The sequence below is a fragment of the Microcaecilia unicolor genome, chromosome 12, assembly GCF_901765095.1.
Source record: "Microcaecilia unicolor chromosome 12, aMicUni1.1, whole genome shotgun sequence".
NCBI lineage: Eukaryota > Metazoa > Chordata > Amphibia > Gymnophiona > Siphonopidae > Microcaecilia > Microcaecilia unicolor.
Window position 1 is genome coordinate 70,481,754 of NC_044042.1, and position 22,127 is coordinate 70,503,880.

The 22,127-nt window shown below is 46.4% G+C and overlaps 1 protein-coding gene across 2 annotated transcripts in view; it reads right to left on the bottom strand.

Annotated features, from left to right (window-relative positions):
* Nucleotides 1–22,127, bottom strand: part of IKZF3 (IKAROS family zinc finger 3) — a 206,836-nt gene that overhangs the window by 73,502 nt on the left and 111,207 nt on the right. Inside the window, exons 4-5 of one of the 2 annotated variants that reach the window (XM_030221340.1) lie at nucleotides 6,393–6,632; nucleotides 1,964–2,131 (exon numbers count right to left, since the gene is read on the bottom strand). In XM_030221340.1, coding sequence (XP_030077200.1) covers nucleotides 1,964–2,131; nucleotides 6,393–6,632 — 408 coding nt within the window. The remainder of the gene's footprint in view (nucleotides 1–1,963; nucleotides 2,132–6,392; nucleotides 6,633–22,127) is intronic. The other variant, XM_030221341.1, reaches the window with a different exon arrangement.

The window sequence follows — 22,127 nt, forward strand, 5'->3', positions numbered from 1 at the left end:
TGGATTCTGCTTACACCACAGCCCTTTGTGCTTTATAACCACCAACCTTCTGATTGTTTCTAACATTAAACATTTTCTCAGAAATATAATAAAGACAGAGATTACACACCACCACGACAAAATCAATGCATTTCTTCCAAATGCTAATCAGTAGCACGACAGACTGAAAATTTAAGAGTCAATATTCAAATGTCACAGTCAGCATTTGTGTTAAATACAGACGGTGTCGTTTTAATTGTCCACATTTATTCTGTGCCACTAACCACTGAAACACTGATTCTGAATGTGTGTAGTCAGTGGTGACTAGTATTAGCAGCAGTATTCAGCCACTCTCCACACAGCTATGTAGTTTAAGTTTGGACAGCCCTTTTGAAGTCTTAACTGCAACCATATAGCATGGGTGTCCAACCTCAGCCATCTTTCTTATCAATAACTTGGCATTCCTCTACCCCTTTATTTTTATGCAAACTGCTTAGGCCCTGAATGGCGGTACATCAGTAAACATAAACATATGCATGAGATCTGTTTGCATACAATGGAGGCAGTGCAAGCAAATAGATTTCATGCATATTCATTAGGGAAATCCTGAAAACTTATCTGGATTGCGGCCCTCAAGACCTGAGGTTGGACACCCAGCCATATAGCTATCTGGATAGTGGCTGAACATCGCTGACTATCCATAGAGTTAGGAGGAACACCCATGCTGCACCCCAGCACTGTCCAGACAGTGATCTTTAAGAATTTTCAAACAACATTATTACAGGGGATAAGTGCTTCTGAATATCAAGCTGTGACTTTTAATTGCCCTTCTTAGCATTCCTCCATGGAAGCCTTTTTCTAAAAAAAAAAAGAAATTGTCCAGGAGGAAGAGATTTACTTCTCTTTTGCTTTGGGGCCTTACAAGAATATAGTTTTGAGTTTATACTTTTGTAGTTTACATGAGCAGTGTTTGAGTTCAATTATAAGGTCAATATTCAGCTGCCAGCAGTGAGCGGGTTTTTTTTTTTAGCCACCTCCAGTGTTATTCCCAGATATTGAATGCCAACCATGTCTAGGCACCAAAACTGAATATCTGGGTTTATGTGGCCAGCTATTTCTTATCTGGATAAGTGAAATATTCAGCATTTAACCACCTAAGCCAGTGGTTCCAAACCTGGTCCTGGAGGCACCCCCAGCCAGTCAGGATATACTGAAAACCTGACTGGTTGGGGTGCCTCCAGGACCAGGTTTGGGAACCACTGGCCTAAGCAACATCGCATAAAGATAGAATTGACTTTTATGTAGTCCAATATGGCTGCTTAATTTAGACAGTTGGTGAATATCAGCACTTAAGTGGCGATTCCACCCCTGGACCACCCACAAAATGGCTGACTTTTACTTTAGCGGTCTGTGATGATATTCAGCAGCACTACCAGTTAAATGCCGCTGAATATCAGCAGATAACCATTTCTGGCCCATTAAATCGCTTTGAATTTCGACCCCTATATGTATATTTCTTTAGCTCAGTCAACACAGAAGAGCCATAACAATTTCCTGGCTTTGAAAAGAAGGGTCCTGGAACGTGATGCTTTGTGTATTTAGACATATCATTGTTTTTGTTTTGTAAGTTTTAGGAGTAATAATTTCTTATTCTTTTAACCGAAACAGCTATTAGAATTTTTTGTGGCTCAAGAGAGTACTGGGGCTCTGATAAAAGCTAACCCTAAGTAAATGGTATGAATACTTGCTTGGAGGTGTGTGTATGTGTTGGGGGGGGGGGGGGGGGGGGGGGGGGAGATGCTTCTTTTCTGCTCCCCTGTTTTGTTTTCATTTTCTATCTTAATGTGTGTCTAATGGAACGGTGTTTCCTGTGGTCCCCCTATGATTCCATGGTCTGAATGTTTTTTTACTATTTAAGTTTGATGTACGGTATTTTGAAATTTCCTAATTAAAAAAAATGACTTCTGAGTAAGTTCTAACTTACCGGAATGTGTACGCAGGTGTCCTGAGAGTGCATCTCTCCTCTGACATGCGTAGCTGCAGAGGTGGCACTTAAAAGGTTTCTCTCCTGTGTGCAATTTCCCATGGCGAAGAAGATTACCTTTCTGGGTGAAGGATGCCCCACACTGATTGCACTGGAAAGGTCGTTCTCCTGCAGATCAAACCAACACACAATCATGTGCAATCTGTGAGCATGAGAAAAGGTCTCTTTTCCTCACACTGTTTGCACTACCTGCCTCCCGTCCATTACCAGGGCTGAGAAATTCTGCAAATGTGTAAATAGTTAAATAAGGAAAGGGCAGTCTATAAAGTTCTTAATAAGTTTAGAACACTCAGCCATCACCACCATAAGCCAACCCATAGTCTCTAACGTTTGTCTGACCCCTGTAATCTAGCAAGGAGTGGCACTGTTAGGCCTTCACTTGGTGTTTGGCTGGAAGGCTGGCCATCCAAATGGCAGATAAAATCCAATGCGAACACTTACAAATTGATGCACATAGGGAAGAGCAATCCAACGTATAGCTACATAATACAAGATCCCACATTAGGGGTCACCACCCAGAAAAATGATTAGGTATCATTATGGATAACACATTGAAATCCTCGCTGAGTGTACAATGGTGCAACCAAGAAACCAAACAGAATGCTAGTAACTATTAGGAAAGGCATGAAGAATAAAACAGAATATCATAATGTCTCTGCATCGCTCAATGGTACCACTGCATCTCAAATATTGTGTGCAATTCTGGTTGCTACATTTCAAAATAAGAGAATGGAAAAAGGTACAGAGAAGGGTGATCAAAATGATAAAGGTGATGGAAAGATTCTCTTATGAGGAAAGGCTTAAGACATTACGGCTCTTCAAGTTGGAGAGGGAATGGCTGAGAGGAAAATCTCTAAAATAATGAGTGGTGTGAATTGAGTAAATGCAAATCAATTGTTTACTTTTTCAAAAAGTAGAAAGACAAGGGAATAGTAGTACATTTAAAATAAACTGAAGAAAATATTTGTTCACTCACGGCCAAATTCTATATATGGCGCCTAGAGTTACATACATTAAATTGGGCATATGCCCAATTTAATTCGCATAACTTAATTGAATGAGCCAATTATCAGCACTAATTGGCCCTAATCAGAATTTACACACATATCGTATTCTATAACGATCTGCAAGTAAATCCTAAAGCGCATACCAATTTTGAGGCATTTGGGGGGGGGGGATGTTCCTAAATCTATATCCTTTTGAAGATATGGTTTCCAGATATGGACACTGTGAAGAAACAGTGTGTTTTAAGCCTGTAAAATGTACTGGTTATTTCTTGAAGTATATTTCTCTAGTTTGGCCAGCAGGTGATACAAGCTATTTTTTAAGCTGTTACAAAGAACTGATCTTTCTCTCTTTTAGTTAGCACACAGATAAAGGAAATGCTTATAGTGATGTAACCAGCTTTTTTTAAAAACTTGTTGACTGGGCTCTGATTAGCCCAGGAGCCTTTTTCATTCGGACTATATTGGGTTTTTCCTCAGTTTCCGCCCGGGAGAAGAGAGAGAGAAAGCTCTTTGCTGTAGCCCTGTAAAACTGTTATATTTGATAACTGGTGAGCAGCTATAATGTCCTGATTTCCCCAGGTACTTTCTAGAAAGTAAATAAATGTTTAGTTGGTGTTATATTTGATCCATTTTCAATTACTTGTTACTGTTTGCTGATTGCACTTTTTCAGTCCACTGTTCAATATTTTTATTTATTTATTTACTTGTTACATTTTTATCCCACATTTTCCCCACCTATTTGCAGGCTCAATGTGGCTTACATAGTTCCGTAAAGGCAATCACCTAGTCCGGTAGAGGAGCAAATACAATTAGATGTTAGGGTGGAATAGGGTAGGTAAGATTCAGGCACATTAGGGGTTGAAGATAGAAAGGGTTAGATAATGTCCAATACGATCTTTGGTATAGATGTGTTGTAGAGTTGAGGCATTTATGTTGGGTTAGTAGAGTATGCCTTACCAAACAGGTAGGTCTTTAGTGATTTTCTGAATTTTAGATGGTCAAAGATTGTTTTCACAGCTTTTGGCAGTGGGTTCCATAGTCGTGTGCTTATGTAGGAGAAGTTGGACGCATAGGTTGCTTTGTATTTGAGTCCTTTGCAATTTGGGTAGTGGAGATTCAGGTAAGTCCGTGATGAATGAGAATAAACATAATCATTTGTTCACTCTGCTTGTCTGGACTGATCAAGAATGCATGTAAACTTGGGCACTTAACTACAGAATTGCCCTTTTATAGGGCAATTCTATAAAGGGGTGCCTAGAAGGTGCTTATTGGAAGTCTACTAGGTATCTACATTTTTACTGAATACCAGCTTAACTGGTATAAATGCTTGTGCCCAGATCGCTAAAAAACATGCATAAATTAAAGAATTCTAAAATGTAGACATATAACTGTGCCCCACCCACAGGTAGGCAGGCCTTCCTTCCAACTATGCGCCTTCACATTTACACACTATCTATAGAATAGCAGGTAGCCAGAACATTAGAATTTACATATGTTTATGCACAAATATGTGTGTATATGTCGGTATTCTGGTCATTTACATGTGTTCTTGATGTTTTACCTATCTGCTTGGATGGATAAGAAAATGGAAGACTCAGCAATGAAAAGCTGAGAAACGCTCTCTCTCTCTCTCTACGACCGTAGTATACGTGGAGGGGCATAATCGAACGCAAACGCCTATCTCCATGGGCGTTTATCTCCGAGAACGGGTCCATGAAGGGGCGGGCCGAACCATACTTTCGAAAAAATGGATGTTTTTGAGCTGGGCGTTTGGTTTTTTTTAGCGATAATGGAAACTAAAAACGCCCAGCTCAAAAACGTCCTAATCCGAGTCATTTGGTCGTGGGAGGGGCCACAATTCGTAGTACACTCGCCCCCCTGACATGCCAGGCCACCAACTGGGCACCCTAGAGGTCAGTGCGGTGGACTTCAGACAACGCTCCCACATGCATAGCTCCCTTACCACGGGTGCTGAGCACCCAACCCCCCCCCCCCAAAAACCCACAAATGTACAACACTACCATAGCTCTTAGGGTTGAAGGGGGCACCTACATGTGGGTACAGTGGGTTTTGGAGGCCTCCCATTGACCAGCACAAGTGTTACAGATGGGGGGGGGATGGGCCTGGGGCCACCTGGCTGAAGTGCACTGCGGTACGCACTAAAAGTGCTCCAGGGACCTGCATACACGCAGGCCTCTAGGACTTGTTGCTGCTGTATATCATTGGCACACCAGTTGACACCTGAAGACTAATCGCTCCGAAAACGTCCTTTATTGGAATAACCGCGTTTACTCACAGTTAACTGCAGATCAGAGGTTGTGCCCCACTGGCAACGAGTCTCCCTGGTACTGAGATTAGCAGTAGGTCAGAGCTGGCAGAATGTTGTACAATGCCCTCTTTCAGCCACATTCAAGGTAAGAACTAAGTTCTCTAACGTGGCTAACACAGGAAAGGGAACTAATACTGGCTTACAAAATGGCCACTACCGCATGGATTACAACAGGAAACACAACAGGGCACACTCTGACCCAGTAGGCAGGGGGAAAAGCACCATGGGAGAAGAGCCTACCAACTACCAACATCGTGAGACTGTAACACAAGCTAATGAAATCACGGAGCCCAATACCCTACACCCACCACAATGCAATGCTGATGTGACCCTGTACTGCACCGAGAGCCACATCTGACCCAGGGAAAGGCTGTGAGAGGATCGAACACATTCTGCTGTCATGGAGGTGGATACGGCATTTGAGGCTGGCATACAGGCTGGAAAAAAAGTTTTTAAAGTGGGGTTTTTTTTTGGTGGGAGGGGGTTAGTGACCACTGGGGGAGTCCGGGGAGGTCATCCCCGATTCCCTTCAGTGGTCATCTGGGCAGTTGGGGCACTTTTTTGGGACTTGTTCGTGAGAAAAAAGGGTCCAAAAAAAGTGACCCAAAATCACAGTCAAAACACCTTTTTTTTTCCGATTATCAGCTTAAGGCGCCCATCTCTCAGCTGATAACCACGCCCCAGTCCCGCCTCCACCACGCCCCCATCAACTTTATTCGTTTCCGCGACGGAGTGCAGTTGGAAATGCCCAAAATCGGCTTTCGATTATACTGATTTGGGCGCCTTTGCGAGAAAAACGCCCATCTCCCGATTTGGGTCGAAATATAGGCGTTTTTCTTTTTCGATTATAAGCTGGATAGACTCTTCCAAAAAACACAGCCCTTAGCTGCCAAATTCTTGACTATTCCTTAAGTCTACTCACATAATTAATTGTTTCTACTCCACCTGGAGAAACATCCTATGGCAGATATTGGGCTAACCATTACCACTACCCTCTTTCTCAGGAGGCTGTCAGAGTAACAGAATTACTTACCAGTGTGGCTGCGCTTGTGCACCATAAGGACATTCAGGCTGATGCAAGCTAGGCCGCAAACCTCACAGTTCAGTTTCCCACTGCTTAACCGGCTACCATCAGGTCTCTCTAACTGGACACCATCGTAGCTGCTGCACTGACTCCCATAGGAGTAAGAAAGTTCCAAAGCCTCACTGCTCTCCATGGGTTCAGTTTTCCTAACATCATTTTCCCATTCTTCCTTCATCTTATCCAAGTGATCTGCACACAAAACAAAAAGAGAAGTGAAACAATGGCAGAATTTAGAAGAAATTAAAGGGGAACTATGGGAGAAACCAGCTAACAAGTTCTTTCCATAGGGGAATATTCAGCAAAGTACCTATAATAGGACTTTTCTGCAGACAGCAAGATAAATCAGATTCAAAAGTAGGTCATCTGATGGCACTGAAACAGACTAGCTCTCTCAGACCTTAGACCCACAGCCAGAGAAAAGACAGGTGAGGGGAGATATAATATAGGGCTATAAAACAATGAGTGGAGTGGAACAGGTAGATGTGAATCGCTTGTTTACTATTTCCAAATATTGTAATTTGATTTATTATAATTTCTGTTTGCCCATTCCAAAAATACTAGGACTAGGGGGCACACAATGAAGTAAAATTTGAAATGAATTGGAAAAAAAATTTCTTCACTCAATGTGTAATTAAGCTCTGGAATTCGTTGCCAGAGAATGTGGTAAAAGCTGTTAGCTTAGTGGGGTTTAAAAAAGGTTTGGACAGCTTCCTAAAAGAAAGGTCCATAAGCCATTATTAAAATGGACTTGGGAAAATCCACTGCTTATTTCTGGGATAAGCAGCATAAAATGATTGTACTGTTTTGGGCTCTTGCCAATTACTTGCAACCTGGATCGGCCACTGTTAGAAACAGGATACTGGGCTTGATGGACCTTCGGCCTGCTCCAGTATGGCAACACTTACGTACTTATGACATCTCTAGTCTGCCTTTCTAAAATCAGGATTTGTCGTTTCAAGTATATGGATGTCCATTCTGGCTTTTTGAGACATCCAGATGCTTCGAAAATGAGCTCCATAGTTATTTTACAATATATGGTTATCAAATGACAACACTGCATTAGGGTACTCAACTTCAATGCCATGAGTACTAGGAAATGTATATTTAGATGTAGAATTTTCTCTCATCCAAAGTGATCACTTATTACCAACCTGGGTTCCTCAATTCCAATTAGTTGCAAAACTTTTTTTTACTAATGTTACCACTAAGCAACTAGGATATAAATTCCATCTTTATTACATTTTTCACAAAATCTGTACAACAAAATTATTAAAATACATTGTATACTCTACAAATCATGTGCTCTTGCTTACCTATCAAACATTCCTCACAATATCCTCAATTTTACATATCACCCCTAAAAACATCAATAACCCGCATTTGATAGAATGCCAACTTGAAAACTCAGTACTTATCTTAACGTTTCACTGCCACCAGCTGCAAAGTTTATTACTTCTTCCTTTCCATTTTTTTGGTTCACACCTTTTTCAGTAGTAGTAGTAGCTTGGGACTTTGACGTCCCAACTTTTGTTGTAATCCAATAGTCATACATATACCACTCCGGACTCCTTAATTCATAGCGTCTTTCTGCTGATTGTCTATGCTGATTTCTTGATTGTATATTTCACCACTGTGCTCTGTGTCTTCCATAGATATTCATGCTCTCATAAAGCAATCCCAACTGCTGGCATATTACTTCAAGTAATCCACATACTTGCTGTGAAGCTCCCATTCAGCCGCAACCCTACACGAATCGTGTTTCGCATGTGTCATAAGGGGTCAATGGTCGGCATAGTGCTACTATTACTACTACTACTTATCATTTCTATAGCGCCACCAGACTTACGCAGCGCTGTACACTTGAACGTGAAAAGACAGCCCCTGCTCGACAGAGCTTACAATCTAATTAGGACAGACAAACAGGACAAATAAGAGATAAGGGAATATTAAAGTGAGGATGATAAAATAAGGGTTCTGAACAAGTGAATAAGGGTCAGGAGTTAAAAACAGCATCAAAAAGGTGGGCTTTTAGCTTACATTTGAAGACGGCCAGAGATGGAGCTTGACGTACCGGCTCAGGAAGTCTATTCCAGGCATATGGTGCAGCAAGATAAAAGGAACGGAGTCTGGAGTTAGCAGTGGAGGAGAAGGGTGCAGATAAGAGAGATTTACCCAGTGAACCGGGGAGGAGTGTAGGGAGAGATGAGACTGGAGAGGTTCTGAGGAGCTGCAGAGTGAATGCACTTATAAGTCAATAAGAGGAGTTTGAACTGTATGCGGAAACGGATAGGAAGCCAGTGAAGTGACGTCAGGCGACGGCTAATATGAGCATAGCGACACTGGCGGAATATTAGTCGTGGAGCAGAATTTTGAACAGATTGAAGAGGAGAGAGATCGCTAAGTGGGAGACCTGTGAGAAGCAAGTTAGTCTAAGCGAGAGGTGATAAGATTGTGCATGAGGGTTCTGGTAGTGTGCTCAGAAAGGAAAGGGCGAATTTTGGTGACATTATAGAGAAAGAAACGACAGATTTTAGCAGTCTGCTGAATATGTGCAGAGAAGGAGAGGAAGGAGTCATAGAGGGGCAAAATGGAAAGATCGTCCAAGTACGAATTAGGGCGTTCTTACGATAACGTCCAAAAATAGACCTGTATAATGGAAAAATAGTGTGGGCGTTTTTCGATAATCGATTATCCCTGTAAGAAAACAATCAAATGACGAGCGCAGAAGCGTGACTAAATTGGGCGCCCTAAGATGGTCGATTATTGCAGGTGCAAATGACCAAATCACGTGGTGTGTAAAATAATGTACAAAGGTGTATCGCAAGTACAGTACATGTTGTTCAGGCCATCCGGGTACGGAAATATATGAGGAACGCATATATGTGTCAACTACAGACATATCATGCTGCTCCACCCATACTTTCATCATATGTGCCCATCTGAATGTGCGGATCTGCATGCACTGTACACCTACTGAACATGCAGTAAATGCATATTGTGTATATGTGAAAAGGGTCGGGTGGGGTGCGTCATACTCATCTGCAGGCATGTGCACGTCAAAGACGTCTATGCTTACGAGGGCGTCCACGTGCTGATAGGGGCCATATATGGAATGGTCATCCATATATGGAGCTGTGCATGAAACGACGTCCCTCACGCAAGGTCGTCTATATAAGGCACTTCTTTTCCAACACGTGGAAAAATGGCACAAAGGCGAGAGCCCAATTTTGGCGAGGAGGAGAGTTTGCTCCTCGTCAGGCTGTGCGTAAGGCACCGCACAGGCTCTTCATTCAGCACCACCACCTGCCCCCCAGGCTGCAGGCCATGCGAGCCTGGTCCCGCATCCGGGAAAGGATTAGAGAGGTAAGGTTATGGCCCAACCCCCCTCCCCTCCTGTACCTACACATATAACAGCTCCGTCATCAATGTTACCAGCAGTAACTGGAGTGTCCATGCAAGGATCATGAGTAATATAGGAACATGCACAATCACTAATAATTCTGTATGTTATTGAAACGACCACCATTCCCACATCCCTACAAGAATGTATTTCGTTAGGTTAGGTATCGTGACTATTGCTATTAGTGTTATGTGACAATTTCGTTAGTTATGTGAAGGCCACATTTTCCAACCCCTCTTTGGAGCCTCCGAATAGTGGAAGCATGAGACCAATGAAACCTATACCATACTTTATAACATGGTCATGATAACACATATAAAGTAGTTTAACAAGCATACATTATAATGTATACAAACGGTACTGTCTGGCCTCATGCCCACCTCTCTGGCATCATCTGCATAGGAACCAACTCGGTGGCTGCTGTGGGTGCTTCACCACCCCACCCCCAATATCAAATATGTATGGAGGGAGGGGTCATCTCCACTGGGGGTTCCACCCCCCAAAATGGTAAAAAGGTGGCTCCTATGATTCACTACCAATGGAGGTGCCCCCCCCCCCCCCAACACTGTAGACCCTCTCTCTCTGGTATGTGAATAGCAAATGAATGTGTGCAGAGGACAAAAAGGACCAACACCCCTGACCCCTGCTCTACAAACTTATATCTTACAGACGCTTTGGAGTCCACCGGGACCTCGAGTCCCTAAGGAGGCGGTTCCGCCGGGTAAGGCGGGAGAGGCCCGACCTCATCCGGGCAGTGCGAAGGCACCTCAGGGCTCGCCGTAAGTATTCAAAAACAGGACACCTGTACACATTACTACATACATTTCATGAATAAAGCAAATGTGTTGTACAATATCACTTCCCATGTGCCTAATAGCCACCTAGTAATACCATATCTGTCCCAGATCAAGGATGCAGGTTGCAGGGGTTCTCCCATGAGCGTGCTTGCAACGTCCGACCATCCCCCCGAGATGAATGAGATGATATGCCACACTTTACTATTCCCCTTATTGTGGTGGCTGATTACTGTGTCCTGGTACAGCTGCCTGAGGCCCTACTTTTACTGCATGTTATGGCCTAAATCACATAAAAGAATTGTGCTCAACACCCTTCCCACTGCCCCCCCCCCCCCCCCCAATAACTCCTACAACAACTGCCCATCAACCCCTCGTTGCATCTCACAATGCAAACATGCTGGTCAGCAATGAATTTGGTATGCCCACATGTCCTGCGTGGTGTGTGTCAGAGGAGGGTCCAGGGTTCTGTTTCATGTCATCTGATGCAGCTCATTCCCCATGGGCATAGGCTACGCCTTACCACACCCTGCCCCATCCCCTGCCTCACGCCACCCAGCTACTGCACTATGCAAGCCATGGTGTATGCACTGATCTCAATCACACTCCTTTTACATACACAGGGCTCCACCAGCAGGAAGCTGAGCGGGAGGATGAGGAGGGCCACCACCTCCAGGAGGAGGAGGAGCAGGAGCAGGAGGAGGAGGAGCAGGAGAAGGGGCACCAGGAGGAGGAGGAGGAGGAGCAGCAGCCAGGCCAGGAGGCGGCCCACCAGGAGGACTCGGAGGACTCGGAGGAGGGAGTCCTCATCATAGATGAGGAGGACATTCATGAGGACCCCTCCCCACCTGCAGCGCCATCGCCTGGCCCACCTCCATCCCCTGGGCCAGCTTCCGTGTCCCCTGGCCCACCTCCATCCCCTGGGCCAGCTTCCGTGTCCCCTGGCCCACCTCCATCCCCTGGGCCATCTTCTTCCGTGTCCCCTGGCCCACCTCCAGCCTTTGGGCCTGCCACTGTGGTGCGCCTCCTGCAGCAGCTGGTAGATGGCCAGCAGCAACTTATAGTTGGCCAGCAGCAACTTCTAGTTGGCCAGCAACAGCTGCTGCAGGAGGTGACAGCCCTACGGCAGGGCAATGAGCAGCTCCAGGGCCCACTAAGGGTACTGCTGGGGCTGCTCATTGCCCTGCTACAGAGGGCCTTACTAAGAGGGCGTGGCCGCCCTTAATTTAAATAGGGGGGGCCTGTTGGGGTTGTGTGTGTGGGGGGAGGGAAATGTTGGGGTTGTGTGTGTGGGGGGAGGGAGGAATTGTTGGGGTTGTGTGTGTGGGGGGAGGGAAATGTTGGGGGTTCTGTGGGGGGTGGGGGAGGGAATTGTTGGGGTGTGTGGGGAGTTGTGGGGGGGAGGAGGGCATTGTTGGGGTTATTTTGTAGGGGTGGGGGTGGGGGGGGGAATAAATGTTTGTTATAATATAACTATCAGGGTGTGTGTGTGTGTTTGTCTCCCTTGTGCATTACATATCACCAAATGGTGCTGTTGAGTTGAGAGGAAGGAGGCAGCAATATGCATAGCATTAAATGTGCTGTGTGAATGAGAAGGTGATGTATGTCTGAGAATGTTGGCCAGACAGAACGCCACCTGTTCATTCCAACCTGCATGGCTATATATGTGCAGGGGGGTTGGGCCGGGGAGGCTGGCTGGATATTTGTGTTCATGAATAAAAATGGCCAGCCAGCATCTCTCTCTCCCTTCCTCCCTCCCCTCCACCATACTGACCCACAATACAGAGTGCCATCAATAAGAGATGAATATTGTACCACGTGTGATCTGCCAGGTACACACTTCCACATAACTCCAGGTACCACATACATAGTGTTTGCTGTCTGATGGACACATATCCTTACCCACAAGCCACATTGGTGGGGTGGGGGGGGGGGGGGGGCCCAAGAAGGACCTACAAACAGCTGGCTCATATTTTCACATTGAATACATCAGTTATGGTATATAATGCTGAGGAGCAAAAGGGAAACAATGGGAAACCCAATAGATGGATGATTACTTCATCACAGTTGCAATGTAATACTTGTGTTAGGGAAGGGCACAAATAAAAATGGTGCTCATATAAGTTATGTAACGCAATATAAAAAAGCAAGAGATAGAGAAATAGAGAAGCTAGAAAAACAACTACGTTATTTGAATAGACAATACGGCACGAACCCCTGTAACAAGACTAGACAGGAGATGGTGACCCTGCAGACAGCTCTGAATTCTCTGCTACATGAGAGAGAAATAAAATCCCAGGCCTATTATAGGTTCCAACTATATAGACATGGAAATAAAGGGGGCAAATACCTAGCTCGCCTCATAGCACCTAAGAGTGCATCCAGAAATATAACAGCTATAAAAACTACAGAGGGGACACTTATACACACTAATCATGAGATCAGGCAAGCTTTCCAAACATATTATCAACAGCTTTATAAGGCTACGGATCAGGAGGGACTACCAGGTGAACTTTATTTAGAGGGCCTACGCCTTCCGAGGTTACAAAGCAGTGACCAAAATCATTTGAATGCTAAGATTAGTGATGAGGAGGTAACCTGGGCCATAACTCAGAGCAAGACAGACAAAGCCCCAGGCCCAGATGGCTATAAAGCGGAATTTTATAAGCTGATGGGGGACTCGGTGATTCCTACCCTAGCTAAGGTATTTAATGAATGGATGGATAAGGGTAAGATGCCTGAGCATTTAAACCTGGCCCGAATAGTAGTATTTCCTAAGCCTAAAAGAGACGAAAAACTAGTCACATCTTACAGACCTATCTCTCTACTCAATCAGGAAGCAAAACTATTTGCCAAAATACTAGCAAATAGACTAGGCAGAGTATTACCTGAGCTTATACATCCAGCGCAAGTAGGATTTGTACAAGGCAGATCAACTACGAAAAACATAAGGAACATTATGGCGGCCTTGGAAAGATTGGGGCACTCCAAAGAACAAGCTTTAATGATAAGCTTTGACGCAGAAAAAGCATTCGATAGAGTGGAGTGGCCCTTTCTATACTCGGTGCTAGGAAAATATGGATTCAATGGCAATTTTGTGCAAGCGCTTAGAGCATTGTATAACTTACCGAGAGCGCAAATACTGATAAATGGCAATGTATCAGGAGAAATACAGATTGGTAGAGGAACAAGACAGGGGTGTCCTATGTCGCCCCTTCTTTTTGCGCTCCAATTGGACCCGCTTATAAGGGATATATATGATTGTAAAGCGATATCTGGGGTACAATTTAAGAAACAGGATTTCAAGCTGGCTGCATTTGCAGATGATCTGTTAATGATAATAACAAAACCAAAGAAGACACTTGAAGATCTTTTAGAGATCTTCCGCGAATATGGAGATTATTCAGGCTTCAGACTGAACATGGACAAATCGGAGGCCCTGGCGATCAATGTGAGTATCCAAAGCTTATGGCTAGATGGATTCCCTTTGAAACAAACACATAATTCCTTTACGTACTTGGGTATATTGCTACCAATTAGACCGAGAGAGACATATCAATTAAATGTAGCAAAATTATTAGAACAGACCTCTCAACAACTAAACTACTGGGGCACCTTGACGCTATCCCTGTCGGGGAGGATCAGCCTTATAAAAATGGTCATACTACCAAGGTGGCTTTATGCACTACAGATTTTGCCTATAGCATTACTAAAGAAAGATATAAAACAACTATATCGGTTAATGTTTAGGTTTTGTTGGGACAAGAAACGAGCTAAGATGCAGCAACAATATATGTTGGGAGGTTGGAAACAGGGAGGACTGGGAATTCCCAACATTAAATTTTATAATATGGCCTGCCTTTTACGACATGTGAGGGATAGGATTTGCCAAACTCAAGAACATACACCCCTTGAGATAGAAGAAGAGCTCTTTAGTCCATATCGCGTTATTACACTACTACACTTGAGGAATGCAGAAATACCACAAAAACATAGAAATAATGTACTACTTAAACCAATAAGAGAAGCATGGAGGTTTATAGGGACATTGCTGGGAGGGGACTCAAAAATCACTGAACTTATCAATATTAAAGGGAACCCAGCCTTTATACCAGGGATGGAAAACAAAACTTTTGACAGATGGGAACAATTGGGGGTAACTGAGCTAACAGATGTTTTAGATGCAATGGGCGGCATCAAACCGCTGACACAGTTGATAGGACAGAACGAACAAAGCTGGGGAGATAGGTATGCACATTGCCAACTGAAGCACTATATACAATCACTAAACAAAGAATTATTGAATAAAAAATTAGGAAATCAAATTAAGATTTTCTTTGATGAGATTACTGAACATGCCCCCTCCATATCACAAATACATCAAAAGCTGTGGAGTCTTGCCCCGGGGAAAGATTTGACGCAGATCCGGCAGAAATGGGAAAAGGATGTGGGAAGGGCATTGGACACATGGGATATGACAACACAGCTTAAAAATATCCCATATATAATAGGAGGAGCTGATTATAGAGAGTGTGCGTACAGAGTATTACACAGAGCATACTTTACCCAAGTGCAACTGTTTAAATCGGGGGGAATTGAAACAGCTATGTGTTTGAAATGTAATAATTTTGAGAATACATTATACCATGCATTGTGGGACTGTGTGCCAATACAACGCTATTGGAGGCAAATAACTACTTATCTTTCAGGGGTGGTGAGTAGTAGAAGAGACATGAATCCATTACAACTGGTATTAGATATGAATGAAACACAAAGGAGATTAAATGCTGACAAAACACTGTTGTGCCGAAAACTATATCTAGTAGCAAGAAAATGTATCATGCAACATTGGACTGTAGCCAACCCGCCGACCTTTTGGCATTGGCGCAACAAAGTGCATCAATTGCTGGTTTGGGAGGCCAAAGAAGCCAAAGGACATTGTAAAAGGAAAACCCGATTCTTAAAAATATGGGGATGTTACTTAGATAAGATGACACAGAAAGGACGTAGTCTTATTGTTAACTCCTTATAGGCAATACTATAAGATGACAGATACGGGTTTTGGCATATAAGAGTTGCTGGGAGGGCTGAAGGGAGGGGGGAGGAGGAAGAGGAAGGGGTGATTAAGGGAAAGGGGGGGGAATAAAGATCAAAGATTGGACATAAGGAGATCAACAAGAAAGGGGAATAGCATTAATTTAGGTGATTTGAACAGAATATATTGGAATGAGAGCAAATGATGTGGAACTGCATTGTATATAACTGTGGATGTAAATGCTTGTTAATATGTAGACTTGTTAAAAAATAACACACATTGTTGAACCATAAGCAAGGGGATGGGGGGATGGGGGGGTGGGGAGAGGGAGAAAAAATTCACAGAAAAATTTGATGACACTTTAGTCAAAGGTCTGTTAAAGAAGACAGAGATCAATATTAAGTTTATGTTTATTGTCTAAGCATGTTGTAAACTGTGACATCAATAAAACAGTTAAAACATAAAAAAAATGGTGCTCATTATTTGCAGGTGTGATCACACTTTCTCCAGTAGTTGATCAAGGTGTGTTACATTCAAGTATTCTGGGTTTGTGTCAAACTTTGTCCCTGAAGTGACTTGCCTTAGGTGGGATTTGAACCAGCAACCTTATAATTATAAGGCTGGTGCTCTAACCACTAGGCCACAGCAGCCACCAGGCTTTAGCCACCACCAGTTACTTTGGGTTGGTACCTGTACACACCCCCCTCTCCCTCACCACCACGTCATAGGCCTCAGTGGCACTACCTGTAGCCACCTCGATTATTTTGTCCAGGCTACCGATTTAAAACAATGTAATGTGCATGTTCCCTACCCTACTACCTATGGAGCAATTTAGGAAGGTGTTCCATAATGTGCTATACACATCCATTGCATTAATCATTCTCCCCTCCCCCGCCTATGGACCTTGAGAATGGGTGGCCACTTCATAAATGGGGACTGGGGTACACCACATAAACAAGGAAGATGGAACCTACCGGGAACCAATACAGCACCTCCAACAGCTGGCCCACACCACTGAGGACCTGCCAACCCCACAGTACAGTGCACAGGAACCTGGTGAAAACAGAGCTACCTAACATCTGACTCCAGACTACATACATACAGTGAATGCACACTCCTTGACTATGAGCACAAAGAGAAGAGGTGGCAGACAAATGAGAGCTTACCATGAACGTCTGTTTCAAGACTGTGTAGTGCGCCTTTTATCTTCTGGAACATTAGCTGCACATCTCCCTGATTGAAATGACCGTTACCGAGGGGTGCATGATTTGGGGTGAGTGTAGCAAATTCGTGGCCCCCACACACTGCCTGCTACAACCAGGCAGAGAGAATGAGAGAAAGGAAGGGAGCATCAGGCGATGTGGAAGAGAGGAAACGGAAGGCGTGGTGGCTGAGGGCCAACAATAATCCCCCCCCCCCCCCCTAAATACACAGGTGTACCCAAGCATGCTAAGTGAGGGTAAAACCCTGTAAATGATTATTACGAACAACCGGCAAGGTCTCAGTGCAGGAAATGGCAGGTAAAATGGCAATGAAGAAAGGGAAGGCAGGTGGAGACGCCCATACTTTACTACTCATAATCGAAACCATGTGTTCCTAATCGCTATCTGAGCTGGGCACGCTTAGGAATTATGTGTATAATGGAAAAAGAAACGCCCATATCAGAATCGCCTATTCCCCTGTCTCAATGGGCGTTCTTGGCGCCCATATAAACGCCCACTCCGTATTTTCGAAAATCCCATTGGTACAATGCCACCACGCATGCCGCCGACCCGGAAGAGTAATTTTCTCGAGGCAGAGGTGGAGCTCCTGGTGCAAGAAATTGTACAGCGGCACCGGAGTCTGTTTGCTCCCACAGGGCAGAGGCTGGCAGCAACAGTAAAGCAGCGGGAATGGGAGGCAGTACGGGACAGCCTGAATGCTGTCTTCCATGCTGGGAGAGACGTGGAGGACTGCAAGAGGAAGTGGCGGAAGCTGAGGAGGGATGTTCGGAGGAAGGCGAGGGCCAATCCCCCAGGCAATGACACTGCCAACCTTACACCCATGGAGCTGATGGTGTACTCCCTCCTACCCCAGGAGGGCATCCACGGGATTGGCTCCATGGACACCTCGGGCCAGGCTGAGGACTCAGGTAGGTGTTTCATTATGCAGTTGGGGTATCTGTTGTGCTGCAGTACACTTGTGTTATAGAAGTTGGGGTCAGGGGGAGGGAGGTGAGGAGTGGGGGGCAGGAGGAGGGAGGGAGATAGGTGGGGGGGGGGGGAGTATCTCTGGCTGTCTTTATGTATATTAACAGGCCACCTTTATGATGCTGTTTTGACCTGGTAACCCCTACTCACTAGCTCTCTACCCTTACTCCCTATCCCTACCATTGTCATTGGGTTTCCTCTTACTTGTCCTGTGTGCCCATATTTATAGAATTAATTGTAAGCTCTATTTGAGTAGTGGTAGTGGTCATGTGTGTTATAGGAGCAAGCAGACAGGGTGGGTGCTGTGTGTGTGTGTGAGCACCCCCAATATTGAGGAAAGATCATGTAGCTGTGCAGGGAGGAGTGTTGGTCACTGGGCTTAGCACCCCCAATACTACTTTCCAGTTGGCTCCTATGGGTGTGTGTAGGTTACTACTGTGGCAGAACTCTGGGGGCCGTCCTTCCCTACTACTCCCTCCTATTTTCCCATTACCAAACTGTGCCTAGTTCCTCCTGTGACCTCTGTGCTCTACTGAGTGTGGGCCACATGCATTCAACTGAAGGAGCCTGTAATGGGGGTCATAAAGCAGTTCTATGCAGTTTAGCAAGTCAGTAGTAACACAACACATGCTGCAATGTTGTTCAATTTAACAATTATACAACTAACAGCTTGTGCACAACGTTGTGAGTGGTGTCCTTCTCTTGGCTGCTCATCCACCACCTCTACCCAGCTGCCTGCGGGCCTCTCTCTTTCGTACCCGTGTCAATTCCATTCCTCCTCACCATCTCATCTCTTTGCTGGGTCATCAGGTTGGGGGACATACCAATGTATATGAATGCTGAAAGACAAAAGTGGGTTATTTGCACCAACACTATTCCTCACTCTTGTGCTATACAGGTGAAGACTCAGAGGAGGCTGGCCCTAGTGGCCTGCAAGGCCAACGCCCTACACCATCCGTCCAGCCTCAACCTCCACAGCCTGCAGCACCAGCAGTCCAGCCTCCACCACCTGCACCAGCTGTGCATCCTCCGCATCCACCACCACCTGCACCAGCTGTCCAGCCTCTACCACCTGCACCAGCTGTGCATCCTCCGCGTCCACCACCACCTGCACCAGCTGTCCAGCCTCTACCACCACCAGCTGTCCAGCCTCTGCCACCACCACCACCACCTGCACCAGCTGTCCAGCCTCTGCCATCACCACCACCATCTGCACCAGCTGTCCAGCCTCTGCCACCACCACCACCACCTGCACCAGCAGAGGCCGCACCTCCAGCACCGGAGGACTTTGTTGAGGAGGAGGAGGGCCCAGCTCCCCGCCAGAGGCCATCCGGCCAAAGGAGGCAACTCCTGCGGCTGGCCACGGAGCTACTCCGCCACAACGTGCGCTTGGAGGAGTACCGCCAGCAGAAACTGGAGCTGCAGCGCCAAGCACTGGAGGCACAGCAGCGAGCACACCAGGAACTCCTCCAGGCACACCGTGAAGGCCACCAGGAGGTGCTCCAGCAACTGAGACGGCTGGAGCAGAGCATCCAACACCTGCGCCCTCAGGGCACCGCGCCTACTCCAGCCCCCGTGCTGCTGGAGCAGCCCCTGCCATCAACATCCTCCTCCACTGACCACCAGCAACCACCAGCTAAGAGGTGGGCATTGCGCTCCTCAGCCTCCGCACCCACTCCTGCAGCACCCGCGAATTCTGCTCCCATTCTGGGTCCTGTGGCCAGACCACTAGAAGCAAGAAGGTGGCCCGATTTCCACGGTGCAGCCGAAGCCGCAGGCTGCCGTGGGGATAGGGAGGAGGACACTGGGAGCAGCAGCTCAGAAGAGACTTCCCATGCAGCACCAGCTGCAAAGGAAGGGCGTGGGAGGGGTAGGAGGGGACGGGGGAAGGGAAGGGGAAAATGATGGGACATGCTGTAGGGTGAGGGTTGGTGGGAGGGGGGTGGGTGTGGGAGGGGGGTGGTGGTGGTGGTGGTGGTGGGGTTGACCAAACACATATGCACTGTATGTAAAAAATAAATGTTCACTTACATTCACCTAAAACTTGTTTCAATGAGTCTTTGTCTTGCTCTTACGCCAAGCTGGTAGGCATTGAGCTCTGCTCTGTGGGCTGGGGGTGGAGGGGGCTCCTCTTCCAGCTCAACTGGGGCCTCTTCTGGTGGTGGCTGTGGCTCCTCTGGGAGAGGCTGTCCTCTGCGCTGGGCCAAATTGTGTAACATACAGCACGCCACAAAGATCTTGGCCACCTTTTCTGGACTGTAGAGCAGCTCTCCTCCAGACCGGTCCAGACAGCGGAAGCGGTTTTTCAATAAACCAAAGGTGCGCTCAATGATCCCCCGGGTGCTGCGATGTTTCCTGTTGTAGGTTTCTTCTGGCCCTGGTTGTGGGTGGATCAGGGGGGTCATGAGCCATGTCCTCTGCGGGTAGCCTCGGTCACCTTTGCAGAAAAGCAGAATGAGATAGATGAGTGTGTATCGCTTGGAGCAGGTACAGGGGGGGCGGGGGGATTTGGATAGTGGGTTGTGGTGGAGGAAGCCAGGGCGGAGGGTTGCCCAGTGGAGGAGGTCTAGTATGGGTGGTACATGCATGTTGCACTTACCTAGTAGCCATCCACCAATGAACTCCCCTCGCTCGAACCTGCGGAAGATGCCCGAGTGCTGTAGGATGTAGGCATCGTGGCTGGAGCCGGGGTACCTGGCACACACGTCTAATATCTCCCCCTGGGCATCACATACAACTTGCATGTTCATAGAATGAAATGCCTTCCTATTTCTGTAGGTGGCTTCGTGTGCCCGGGGGGGTCTGAGGGCTACGTGTGTGCAGTCTATCACACCGATGACCGAGGGGAATCTAGCAACAGCATAGAAGGCGGCCATGTTGTTGTGCAGGGCCTGGGGGGTGGTGGGGAAAGTGATGTAGTGTGAGGTGTGAGTTATGAAGGCATCCAGGAACTGGGTGAGACAGTGTGAAATAGAAGCCTGGGTGAGGCCTGTGTTAGCAGCTAATACGGATTGAAAACTGCCAGTGGCCAGGACAGAGAGAGCGGAAGTGATTTTGAGGTGGGCAGGGATGGGGTTATTCCTACGTGTCTGGGGCTGAAGGAGGGGTGTCAGCTGCTCGCACAGCTGACGAATGGTGGCCCTATCAAACCTGAACCTTGTTAGACACTGCTGGTCAGTGAGTTGTAGGAAGGTGGTGCGGGGCCTAAACACTCGGGGCCGTGAATACCTCCTGCGGTGGGTGGCCTCTTCGTGTAGCATGCATGCCACAAGTGCATTAAGTGCATCCATATCCCCACCACCAGTGCAAGTATTAGGACTAGTAGTCAAACAAACAGCAACACACACAGATCTGTCACTTCCAGCCACCACGCCCTCTGGCCACTCACTCGCCAAACAGTACAGGCACACAGAGACAAACGGAGGTCAGGGAATAGAGTATACACGTGGGAAGAGTGAATGGGGAGGGATAGGGGGAGGGGAAGGGGGCGATGGAGCAAAGGAGTAGGAGTAAGGAACGGTGAAAGGGTATGACACAAAAAGAGGCAGGGCACACAGACGACGGTCACAGGTACTCAACACGCTCGGCTTTCTCTCTGCAACCACCACTTCCGCTCTTCCACCAACAATATCGCCACTCTCCAACTACACACAATCGCTAATGGGTCTCAAGACGCTTTCCCCCTTGCTCTGGTCGCTTTTATTTCGGGTCCATCATATTACGCCCATCTTCCCGCTCAACCAGAGCCATTTCGCTATTCGTTATACGTTGTACCCGTCCACGTCGTATCACCGCCCCTAACACGCCCCCGACACGCCTCTTATTTGGGCGTTTTTACGTCCACGTACGAGCGACACGGACGCACTGAAACATTGCTTTCGATTATATGGATTTACTCGTTTTTGTGAGATTAACGTCCATCTCCCGATTTAGGTCGGCTCTTGGGCGTTTTTTTCGTTCGATTATAAGCAGGATAGTAACATAGTAGATGACGGCAGAAAAAAGATCTGCATGGTCCATCCAGTCTGCCCAACAAGATAAACTCACATGTGCTACTTTTTGTGTATACCTTACCTTGATTTGTACCTGTCCTTTTCAGGGCACAGACCTTATAAGTCTGCCCAGCACTATCTCCACCTCCCAACCACTAGCCCCGCCTCCCACCACCGGTTCTGGCACAGACCGTATAAGTCTGCCCAGCACTATCCCCGCCTCCCAACCACCAGTCCCGCCTCCCACCACCGGCTCTAGCACAGACCGTATAAG